General features: G+C 35.5%; 1 protein-coding gene across 1 annotated transcript; it reads left to right on the forward strand.

Moving 5' to 3' along the window:
• The first annotated feature begins 1,819 nt into the window (after positions 1-1,819).
• On the forward strand, positions 1,820-10,762 carry LOC107698325 (adhesion G protein-coupled receptor F5-like). The gene is made up of 18 exons (XM_016499284.1): positions 1,820-1,884; positions 2,477-2,537; positions 2,852-2,864; positions 2,982-3,122; positions 3,315-3,470; positions 3,571-3,620; positions 5,205-5,263; positions 5,431-5,567; positions 5,671-5,889; positions 5,981-6,211; positions 6,674-6,820; positions 6,953-7,152; positions 7,283-7,462; positions 8,573-9,889; positions 9,991-10,032; positions 10,137-10,169; positions 10,284-10,353; positions 10,685-10,762. The coding sequence occupies exons 1-17, from the start codon at positions 1,871-1,873 to the stop codon at positions 10,323-10,325; spliced, it is 3,042 nt and encodes a 1,013-aa protein (XP_016354770.1). The 5' UTR covers positions 1,820-1,870; the 3' UTR covers positions 10,326-10,353; positions 10,685-10,762.
• Positions 10,763-12,897: the final 2,135 nt, after the last annotated feature.

The following is a 12,897-nucleotide window of genomic DNA, read 5'->3' on the forward strand; positions in this document are numbered from 1 at the left end:
CTATTAAGTACTATTGGTATTTTTCTATTACTATTGGTACTATTAATTACTTCCTTTACAGGAACTTCTAATCCACAGCTGATTTTATTTTGAATTTGAATGACCACAGTCTGAATTTTGCATACTGTATGTCTGCTGTGTGCCTTTCATTTTGGTGAGAACACTTTGAGATGGTCATCATTGGATTAGTCACTGGTTTGACATCAATTTCTGAATATACTGGTAAGGATGTAAATTGTGGTGCTGTGGGTTTGTTTATATTGTTGCTCTGGTGCACTTCCTGAGAAAGTTCCAAAAAAAACAAAAAAACTTTTCTAAACACTCCCTCATGATCTGAGTACTGAAGTTGATTTCTGTACAAGCACTGTTTCTAATCTTTTTCTTTAACATACAGGCTATTGCTATGGTAAACACTAAAAATAAAAACAGAAAAAATGACCCATATTAAAATTAATAAATAGGAAAGAAGACATTCTCATTCAGCTTCATCACATGTTACAGCTTTGAATGGAATGCAACCTCGCCTTTGAATATTATAAATAGAATAGGATAAAATAATAGGAAATAAACAAATGACAACAAAATACCAGCTTACATTTTACTTGGTTTCTTGAATGGAATTATTAACCTTCATGGGCATGTTTTGTCATTTTGAATGAGCATGTAAAACAGATACATTTCCATGGATGCTTATTTAACAAACAAATACGTTTGAAGAAAACAAGACACTAATTTGCAAGTGTGTTCCCTAACAATAAATATTTTTTTTAAACCTTTACTTTCATTAAATGTTCTACTAAATATATGTATGTTTACAGTACTGTAAACAGTACTTACAGTAATCATGTTTACAGTAACTTTTTGATGAGAAAAAAAAAATCTTTTGAATCTATATAGTTGTACTTGGACTCAGAATGTATGATGTAAATAATACAGCAGTTAGATTTAAATTTGTATTGTGTGTAATAAAAACCACACACTTTAACATTGGTACATGTTATAATCCTTATACACTTTTATTCTGTCTTTTCATAACATTATGCAACTGTCCATATTCATGTTCTCCACAACAGCCAAATAATGAGGCTCAGTGATTTCACCTCATGCTGAATAAACATGGTATGTTACCACATATTTCCATTGTCGTATGTGGGTTAGATGAGCTGAATGCGGTAGTGGTCACCCTAACAGGGAAACATAACCACATCACTGGAGGTTTAAAACAACAAATCAAACAAGGTATAGTAAGGTTAATATATGAGAATGTTATTTCCCCTTGATCTGAGAGCAAATACAATCTTTCAGATTGGAAGTAAGATTTTACTTCAGTAGGCTGAAATGGGCACTTTGAGTTTATTATCAATAAACCGAAAGTTAATTTGAATTGTGTCTAGCTTTATCTCGAACACAATTTAGAAGCTCGAAATGAAACAAATTCGTACACAGGCCACCCGGTATTCAACATTCAAAAACAGCAGAACTTCTTAAGTCTAAAAGTCTTATTTCTAAAAGTACAGCAAGGTCTAAACATGAAAATGATTTATCTAAATCAGCCACAAATGACAATCTAACCAAACATAGTTGAACAAAGCATGCAGCTCTGAGCTACATTTGTTAGCCAAATCGCAATGGAAAGTCTGAAGCCATGACTATTGTGTGTTAACTTATCCAGGTGGCCTATGGACTTGGGGAATGTAAAATGCAAATGTGAGAGAGAGCTTTGTAAATTAGCTTTTGCCTGCCCCACTGCATTCGTCAACTTTCTGTAATTCTCATTCAGCACCACCTTTCACTCTGGAAACTGGTTCACAGGGAACATGTTGTTATGACAGATAACATTGCCTAAAACTTGCTGATCCTCTCTTTTAAAATGCAGATTGTAAGGTCAGTATTTTTGTCTTTGGTTAATATATTTGTAGAAAAGCAGTCAAATAAGATTATTTAGGTTCTTATTTTAAAAATCTTAAAAGTTTCATCTTACAATACATATATACTCTTATCTTACAAATATATATATATATATATATATATTTGGTGTTCACAGAATATGTTCACCAAACCATATTATACCTCATTGTGTCATTCAAATTCAGCAAATAAATTTTTATGAATTTATTAGTTTTGTATTTGATCTTCAAACAATGTATCATAATTTTGTTTCTTAATATGTGATATCTTCTATGTTCAGTTTATGACAATTATGGGAACAAAATAACATGTTTCCATATGAATTTATTTAGCTGGTGTTTTGAAAGGCAGCATCTAGCTTTGGCAAAGTTTTTAAAGTTTCATGGTTTGATGAGGTTTAATAAGTGAGAGATGGCGTATCCCAGTTTATAGTATTATAATATAAAAATAATTTGATTTTCTGTCAATAGAAATTTGGCATACAATTTTACTAAAGTTCAGAGAAAGGTTTCACTTAAAGGTCTACGTTTGTGACTGTCTTTTTAAAAATTCAATGCGATCTCCTTAGGATCAAGACACTGTCTGGTGCAGGAATGCTGCTTTTTGCTGCGCTATTCATTTTTAGCCAAGTAAGTTCATAAAGGCAATATATATAATAAAAAAAAGATTTTATCCTAAAATAATATAAATCATGAATAGTAATAGCCTGACTGCCACATACTGTACTACATACTGCTCTGACTGATGATCATGCCATTGAATTCATTTAACACTACTCATCACCTAAATGCTTCAAATTCATTTAAATGTTATTATTTACAGTATTTTATGTATGTTTTCTAATACATACTGTAAGAATCCCATTCTCTTTGTTATACATGATCGTTTGTTTATGACTAAAAAACAAAAGTACTGACTGTTTTCTTCTTCTGTTACCTAACAGACTTCATATGTGGGTAAGTTTTCATTTGACCAGACACTGTCCCTTCCAAAATCTAGTTTTAAAATCCACTATATCACACACAAATAAAACATGCAGCAAATTTATAATTTTACAATGTATATGTTTTCAGCTTCCACAGAGGTGACCCATTGGGCAGAGGTCATGATTGAGGGGAATAAAACATTAAATGTTGCAGTCCATCTGCCTGGACTTATAGGGACTGTTCTGGATACAATAGGGGTAACTATCACAAATGCTGAAATAGCAGCAGGTAAGTTAAACCTACCATGATTTGAGTAATAGGTTATTCTTTCTGATGTTGGTTTAATTGTTTTAATTCACAATTCTATATGTATATAAAAACATTTCGTTTTGACATTAATAAACATTAAAAATAATGCCAGATTACATTTTAAAACAGCATAAGCATGATAAGTCATTATGATTATGTATTTTGTTATAGAGTGTGAGATAATTGGCCAAAATTCAACGTGCTGGTGTGGACCAGACTATGTTTGGAGCAATCTTGTGTGTGACAATGTAAATAAATGCTGCAATGTGGACAAATGTGTGGCAAATATTTCACACTACACACCTCTGTGTCTGCCAAAAGTGAACGGTAAGTAGTCAAAATATATCAAATTGAAGTAAAAGTCAGACATCACATGTGCAATTCTGGACAACATTTATGATTGTTTCCCTCTGTGAACCTTATACAGTTTCACTTATTGGTGTACTCACTGGGAGCTCCTTAACGGTCCAAAGCATGGTAGGTGTGCATGTCCTTATTTGCTAAATTATTACTTGTTCGAAAATGCAGTAGCCTATCTGTAAGCAGCTGCAGAAATGCATAGTATAATATTAACTATATAAGGGATAATGTACAGTCAGTCGGTGATTATAGCCAAATAAACCCCCATTTTGCGATATAGACTGACACACTGACTATACGTTAGAACATTTATTGCACAGCCACTCACCAAATAAATAAATACATATACATTAAATATTGATTTGTGATTAAATTAGTTTATAATTCTACCTTTTTCATGAAGCCACAAAACATTTACAAATCTTTTATTTCGAATCAGTGGTTCGGAGTTTGTAGCATCACAAGATTTCAGCAAACGAGGCTTGGCTACATCATACAGTTTTTAACGGAGACATCGCGTTAGGGGCCCCCCTCTCTCGTTGGGCCCTTGGATTCATTCTTCTAACCTTCCCCCCACATACGGCGCCCCTGCCTAGCGCTGCTCAATAACACAAACAAGCACTTCATAAGCATATGAAAAAACACATTTTATTTTTAATAGTGTTTAATTATTTGTATATAATATTTAAAAGATTCTCTTTCGTGAAAACAATTGCAATAGGTTTGTAAAAGATGTCATTACACACGTTTAAGCTGAGTTTTCGTTGCATTTACACGGTGTTGACCAGCAGGTGGCGCCAGCCTGCGTTGTTAGATGTTGATTCACTTTGCGAAGCGATTGGATCAATTTCAAAGATTCGAAAAGCATTGTTTCTCATATTGCTTAAATAGAACAGTAGCTAACGTTTGAAGCCATTTTCAATACAATCGATAACTGAGACACAAGGTGGTGCCAGCAGCATTTGAAAAAAAAAACGTAAGGGAGAAAAAACTAAGAGTAAGTTTTGCGGTGTTATATGAAAGACTTGAAAATAGCGCTGGTCTTAAAGGGTTAGTTCACCCAAAAATGAAAATTATTAATTAATTAAATTAATCATTAATTACTCACCCTCATGTCGTTCTAAACCCGTAAGACCTCCATTCATCTTCGGAACACAAATTAAGATATTTTTGATGAATTCTGAGAGCTCTCTGACCCTCCCATAGACAGCAATGTAATTACCACAATCAAGGTCCAGAAACGTGGCAAGGAGATCGGTAAAATAATCCATGTGACTTCAGGGGTTCAACCTTCATTTTACGAAGCATACTTTTTGTATGCAAAGAAAAGAAAAATAACGACTTTATACAACCATTCGTCTCCTCCGCGTCACCCTGGTGCCATTTTGGAGAATATCCACTGAAAACAGCGTATGCTATATTCTGTGTCAGCTGCGTCACGCGGTGAACGGAAGTCTTCCGGGTTTAGAACGACATGAGGGTGAGTAATTAATGACAGAATTTTCATTTTTGGGTGAACTATCCCTTTAAGTGATGAGCAGACCGCTAGGCGGCGCTATTAACTAAACAGAATCACTTAGATTAGAAATATAGTAGCCTATTACTGAACTGAAAAAAAATACGTAACTAAAATTACAGAGCAGTTATTTATGCAGTTATATCAAAACTCTTACTCATCATCTTAACACATTTGCTTTTCAGCTGCAGAGTGCTTTTAATGTGCTAAATGCCTTCAACTCATTGACTATGCAAGGCAGCCTGTAAGATATTTTTCTTATCATTTTTATCTTACATCTTTATTTGATTATCTGAATGTAAATAAAGTAATAATAAAGACTTGAAATACTTTTTCATTGTTTGTTCATTTGATAAGATCTACAATGATTTGAAACCAAGATCTTCATGTTTCTTCTCTTTTGTCACACAGTTACACAGGCTTAAATACCTACGCTCACAATTTCACAGTCTCTCTTAGTTCTGTGTTTGCCACCCCCAAAGTTCAAAGCATAATTTCTACACTGTTGACAGATCCAGCCATTTACAGTCTCAGTCTTAAGTCACTAGGTAAAACACTGCAACCACACCAATATTTTTGGTCACTTGTGTGATCTATCCAGCCATTCCTACCCATCTTTTTACTAACACAGTATTTTATTTTCATTTGCAGGCATGGTATACATGGAGGCACCTACAGGAAAAGTGTGTTACAATTCAAGACAACAGCTGAACTGTACCAGTATAGAGGCTATGAGCAAGTGCGTGTGGCAGATGTTCAGAGATCATGAAGCAGAATTGACTCTGGGACCAGGGAGTGAAGTACAGCTGTCAGATACTTGTACAGAACTCTCAACAATCACACTTCTAAAGACAAATGGATACTGGTCAGGTGTGTTGAATGCAATCATACGTGTGAAGCGGGATGCCATTTATGATACTGTGACCTTTTATTCTCAATTCTCATTTTCTTGATATGCCAGGAACGTACATCTGCCTTTTTGTCACTGGGAACATAGCTCACATGGCCATGGCACCTATTCAAATTGCACTTCTGCCAGAGGTCATTAATGTGACAAGCAATCCACAAACTGCAGATTGTTCTGCATCATCATCCACCAAAGTTAGCATCTTATGTTCCATCGAAAACAGCACTGAAACCTACAGGGCCATGCTAAAACTCGGAATTGTTGAAATTGCACCAGTTAAAGAAGGTAAGGCTATAATTATCTTATAAATCTCTCTTTCGATGGAATGTGAAGCTGACGTTTTATTACCTTTATAAAGCAAATAATCAACTGAGTCTGCAAGTCACACGATGTTTATATTATTTTTATATAAACATACAGTATAATTGACAGTTTTTGTAATCAAGCAATTTACCAAGTATTGCAAATGTAAACATTTTCCAAGTCAAGCATTATTAAAATGTTTTAACTCTAAAGAAAATCCTCATTCATGAAGTACAAACTTCAAAAATGTGGCTTGCAGTGGCCCCAAAAAGGAGTTAGATATATTTCAAACTTTAAAATGAATGAATGCCATTTCAATAGAAACAAAACAAATCAAAAAGACATTGGTTTTAAATTATACAAGATAGATAGATAGATAGATAGATAGATAGATAGATAGATAGTGAAAACAGTTAAAAATGTTACCTTTTTTTTTTTTTGCAGAGAGCAATGGAATAATCAAGTATACAGCAGAATTCCCTGTTGATTGTGTGGCAGAAGGCAAACCAAGTTCACTTGAGGCCAGCTGCACTTTAGAGAACTCCTTGAATCAGCTGCGAAATCGCACAATAAGAGTACCAATCATTTACCGTAAGCACTGAAAATCACTCTCTACTAATGCAAAAGAATACCATTGTACAAAACCCCTTGGTGACTGGTAAAGTAAAAAACGAATGTTTGGATGATGCATTTGATTGTTTGTTTGTTTGTTTGTTTTAATAGCCAGTGACCTGTTTTGTGCAGAGGAAGAAATTGAAGAGAGAAAATGGCCAAAAACAAAGAATAATGAAACAGCCATTATAGATTGTACTGAACCAGGGAGACAGGGCTTAATGAAACGCAAATGCATTGGAAAAAAATGGGGGGAAGAACTCTCTCTGTGTGTTAAAGCAGTTCTGAATAGTGTAGCTTTGCAAGCAAAGGTATGCAAATCTAGAAGAGGTGACTGATGCTGAGTGACTTGAAAAACATAAGTCAAAAACTTGAAGACATAACTATGGCATCTGAACTGTTCCTTTTATATGGAAATGTCTCATTTTTATATCTCTCCAGGATTTTGAAAAAGGACTTGGAGCAACACAAGAAGGCGCTCAGTTTATTTTTCAGAGCTTAAAAAATAACACATCTGAAGAGGGTGAGAACACTTTTGGTGACGTCAAGACTGCAGTTTCTGTTTTCGAAACTATGAACAAGGCATCAGTAAACATGGCACTAGGCGAGAACCTTCTTGCAGTAAGCATTTCAAGCACTTCACTCACTTTTGATCCATATACACACACCCAAACATGCATACATTATTTATTAGTATTATATATAATGAAATAATTCAAATATTTTTTTTTAATTCAAGTTTATATGTATATATATATATATATATATACATATATATATATACACCTCTCAAGCTCTGTCAGGTTGGATGGGGGCAGATTTACAGGTTTCTTCAGAAATATTTGATTGGGTTCAAGGCCAGGCTGTGGCTGGGCCACTCATGGACATTCACAGAGTTGTCTATAAGCCACTCTTGCTGTGTGCCTAGGTTCATTGTCCTGTTGGAAGGTGAACCTTCTGCCCAGTCTGAAGTTCTGAATGCTCTGGACTAGGTTTTCATTAAGGCTATCTCTATATTTTGGTGCACTGAGCTATTGAGGTTCATCAAACCAGAGAATATTGTTTTTCACAGTCTGAGGGTCCTTTAGGGGCTTTTTTTGCAAATTCCACGTGGGTTTTTGTGTGTCTTCACTGAGGAGAAGATTGAGTCCGGCCACACCGACATAAAGCCCAGATCGGTGGAGTGTTGCAGTGATGTTTGTCCTTCTGTAGGCTTCTCCTATCTCCACAAATGATCATGGAGCTCAACTAGAGTGACCATCAGGTTCTTGGTCACCGGTGTAGACAAAGCCCTTGTGTGTGCCGTTCCAAATCATACCCATTCAATTGAATTTGCCACAGGTTAACTTCACTTGAAGTGTAGTAACAACACTGCAAGCAATATGAATGCTCCTGAGCTAAATTTCAACTGTCCCAGATAAGGGTTTGAATACTTATTCAATTGAATCATTTTTAATACATTTTTTTGCAAAGATGTTACAATTTAACATAAGGCAGCAACTTAACAAAACATGAAAAAAATGAAGGGGTATGAATACTTTCGCATGGCTCTGTATATATATATATATATATATATACAGTATATATATATATATATATATAATATGCACACAGTATATTACATCAATATAATTTCACTATGTAACTCAGGCTCTAACATTGTCAAAATGGCCATATACTTTAACATATTTGCACTTATCAGTTACAGGAAAAAAATCTGTTCTCTTATAGGATTTCATCGACTCCGCTAGCAGCATGTTGAACGTAACCTGGGAAGTGGGAGACAAGGAAGAGAGCAGTTCACTGGCTACACAATATCTGTCATCCGTAGAAGGCCTTGTGAAAAGTATCCGAATAAATGCTAGTGAGGGCTACAACTCCTCAAACATTCAACTTCAGATCTGCCGAAGCGGCAGCACTTGTAACAGAACCGTTTTCAACGTGGACGTTGAGCTGAATGCCACAGCAGATATGGTGAAAACAGTAGGATTGCAGAGCTTGGCCAACCGCCTGCCAAAACTGGGCTACGAGCATGCATCGTTTCCTAGCATAGTCGTATCCAGCACAGTTGAGAACAACACTCAGTCATCGGTGAACATCAAACTGACTTTTCCAAATGAACAGGGCAGCAGTGCCAAAATGACCTGCGTGTTCTGGAACGTCACTGAGCAAAGATGGTCAGACGAGGGCTGCGAGTTCGTTAAAGGCACCGGAAATCTTGCCTACTGTGAATGCAACCATCTCACCTCCTTCTCCATGCTCATGTCTAAGCATGCAGTAAGCATGCCTTTTCTAGATCAGCTCACGTACGTCGGACTGGGAGTCTCCATATGCTCTCTCATCGTCTACATCATCATCGAGTGTTTGGTCTGGAGCACCGTAGTCAAATCCAACCTCTCCCACTTCCGGCACACTGCTCTCCTCAACATCTCTCTGTGTCTGCTTTTGGCCGACTGCAGCTTCTTAGCTTCCTCCTTCCCATCAATCCTAAATGAAACCTTGTGCCTTGTTTTGGTGGTGGCGAAGCATTACTTCTTCCTTGCAATGTTCTTTTGGATGCTGTGTCTGAGCATCATGTTGGTCCACAAGCTCATTTTCGTCTTTAGCCACATTGGGAAAAAGGCGTACATGATCCTCGGATTCACCATTGGCTATGTTTGTCCAACAGTGACTGTGGCTGTTACATACGTGTACTATGACCAAGCAAGTGACATTCCGTACTACAGCTCCAAAACTTGCTGGCTTACCTATCAGTCAGCAATGCAGGGATCCATCCACGCGTTTCTCTTCCCAGTCGGGACCATCATTCTGGTGAACATGTTTTCCATGATGGTGGTCATTGCAACCGTTTTAAAGCCGTCTGGAGCTGAGAGCAACAAAAAGGGAGACAAAGAAGCTATGAAAAGCATAATCAAAGTGGTTATCTTTCTCACACCTGTTTTTGGTGGGACTTGGGTTCTGGGGCTTTTTGTGTTTCTGATGGATGACTTTACACAGTTTATTACATTCGTAGTGCATTACGCATTCACCATTGTCAACTCCCTGCAGGTATTAACCAGTCTCTCCATGCAAATTATAACACTTTAAATAGTACAATAGATATATTTAATCATTTATACCTGATTCCTCTGTATCATCTATACTTCCAGGGCTTCTTCATCTTGTTGACAGGATGTTTTGCAGAAAAAAGGGTATGCACTGATATTGCCATTAGGGTTTTTTTTGTTGTTTTGTTTGTTTTTTTTGTATAATTAGTACCACAGGACACTGACATGTTTCTTGTTTTTTTCTTCAGGTCCGAGATGAAATATTGAAAATAGTTCTGGGGGTAAGTTCTGGGAAACACATACATTTCTTCATTTCAAAATATGTTAAAATAATTTGAATTAAGCTAAAAAAAAAACATGTTTAAAAATAGAAAATTATGATTTCCTTCCACCAGAAATCAGGAAAAGATCAAGAAACAGTAACAACCACAAAATAAATGATCCATATAAATAAATGCACACAAGGTACGTGTTTGGATATACCTTCATTTCTTTTTTTTGTCAAGCCACATTTATTTATATAGTGCTTGATACAATGCAGGTAGTTTCAAAGCAGCTTCACGGTAATAAACAGGAAAAAAGCACTTCCATTCCAGCTGTATAGCAGCTCTACAAAAGACGACAGTGTCGTTATTTAGCCCAGTTTAGTTCAAATGTTGATTCAGTTCAGTTCAATATTCACTTCCATAACAGAGTCAGTGTTCATTAAACAACTTCAAAGGCAGCTCTTCAGAAGACAATAAAAATTCTTAGGAAATTTCTTTAATAAATTTTCTGTTTCCAATTTGTATTGCAGAAGGAACATGTAAAAAATTATAGGACATTGATCCACCTCTGAACCCACAGCGGCAACAAAAATAGAAGAGGGAGCGCGTTTGGTGAAGACCTAAAATACTTCTTGTACTTTAAAAGACTTAACATCTTTGGAACAAAGTATAGGCTGTGGTCATCCCTTTTTATTTACTACATAAAATTAGGAACAAACAGTGAGAAACAGATACAAAAAATATAATAGATGTTCAAGTTTGTGTTTTTAAAAGAACAATATAAGTGCTGCTGTATATATATAGCAATTATCTGTAGTTTTCTACCCTGATTGTTGTTGTCTTTTATTTAACACTGTCTCTCTACATGCAATGTAAAAAGTGGTCACCTACCTTGGTTGTGAGATGATTAGTTTTAGCTCTGCTTCTGTTTTGCAAAACATAAAGACCTATGACATCAACTTCTATGCACTATTTAGTCATTCTGACAAAATATCTGAAGAACCAAAGTTAATTTAACACATCTTAAGCACTCTTCTTGAGATTGACAAATATTTCTTTTTTGGTTTTTTTCTCTTGTTAGACCTATTTCCTTGTTTCTTTTAAAGGGATATGGAAAATAGAGAGATGAGATTGTTAATAAAGATGTTTATTGTAAGATGATTAATTAATAAAATACTTTGCTTATCAAAGAGTGATGTTATTCAGATGTCAAATATGATGGTTTAGTTCTGCCTGTAGATCACAGCAATAATGGCAACAGTAAGAGCTATAGTTCCTGCAGCACCACCGATCAGAACTCCCAGAATTCCTCCATCAATGTGCTGATTCTCACAGGTGTCTCCTGTGTACACAATGGCCTGTCCAGAGACACACCTGCAGAAGGCATATAACTGTCACCAGTTAAGCCATTTTGTTATTTTTTTATTAAAAAACAACAAACTCTGTCTTTCTCCTTCAGCTGCTCCTGTTAGGGGTTGCCACAGTGGGACTGTTTGGCACAAGTGAGACACACTTCTTAAACAACAAATTGTGGTTTTATTTTGAAATAAGCTCAAATAATGGTCAGATTTAGGTGCACTAACCTGCAAGTTGCAACACATGCTCCTCCATTACGGCAGGGTTTTGGCTGACATGGGTCGCTGATCGCTCGTGGCTGCCGGACATTTGGTCTGTAATAGCCTACTTCTACAGTTTGTGGGTCACTTGAGAAGTCAGCTTTGATTGGAACTTCTGATTTTAAAAGATGTGCCAAATCTGGTTGAACACACTTTAAAAGAACACACTTTTAACAATTACCAAATATATTTATTACAAGAGCTGTATACATTGCTAATTATGGGGATGGGTAAAACAGTTTCACATGAAAATATTCAGATTTTCTGGCATCTCCTTTCAAAAAGACTCTCACCATCAAAATTAACAGTGATGATCAGGTCGTCATTCTTGAGGAAATCCCTCTTGTGAAGCTGCTCGTGTGAGATGAATGTGCCCCAACCAAACTCTGGACCTCTGTAGCAAAAGCAACTTTCGTCCCATTCTTCAAATGTAGATGGTTTATTCCACCACGAGTCAGCATCTAGGTGAATGATTCAGTAGGTTCCATTAAATCAGTCATAAATCATACATCCTTAAAGGATTAGTTCACTTCCAGAATAAAAATGTCCTGATAATTTACTCACCCCCATGTCATCCAAGATGTACATGTCTTTCTTTCTTTCTTTCTTTCTTTCTTTCTTTCTTCAGTTGAAAAAAAAATTAAGGTTTTTAAGGAAAACATTCCAGGATTTTGCTCCAGATAGTGGACTTTAAAGTCCTTTATTATTATTATTATTATTATCATTATTAAACTTTCAAAGAACATACAATGCATAGACGTCTGATCTCACTACATGAAAATGTGTTAAATTCTATAAATGAGTTCTTTCATTAAAAGTGATGTTTTTATACACTTCTTATTTCTAAAGTAATTGAATTCAGAGAGTCATAAAATATTTTAATTGTTCGCGAAAATCTTCTCGTTTTGGTGTATCCAAATAATCAGTGTTGTTATATTTTTCCTTGATTTTCATATCCATTCATTTATGATTTATTACTTCTTGAGTTATGCTTCTTATTTTAATCATCATCATCATATATTCACATTCAAGTATTTACTCATACATTACTGTTACTCGTTTATGTTTATATTTTATTTAGTTTTTTTGTTCATATGTAATATTTGTAGTATTCTCCAAAAATATGT

Source organism: Sinocyclocheilus anshuiensis, unplaced genomic scaffold (assembly GCF_001515605.1).
Source record: "Sinocyclocheilus anshuiensis isolate Anshui unplaced genomic scaffold, SAMN03320099.WGS_v1.1 scaffold1746, whole genome shotgun sequence".
Lineage (NCBI taxonomy): Eukaryota > Metazoa > Chordata > Actinopteri > Cypriniformes > Cyprinidae > Sinocyclocheilus > Sinocyclocheilus anshuiensis.

Coding starts and splice junctions, on each gene's coding strand:
- LOC107698325 (XM_016499284.1), top strand. Junction 5,264..5,430: donor TTGACTATGCAAGGCAGCCT/GTAAGATATTTT, acceptor TTTGTCACACAG/TTACACAGGCTTAAATACCT. Junction 6,821..6,952: donor AAGAGTACCAATCATTTACC/GTAAGCACTGAA, acceptor TTGTTTTAATAG/CCAGTGACCTGTTTTGTGCA.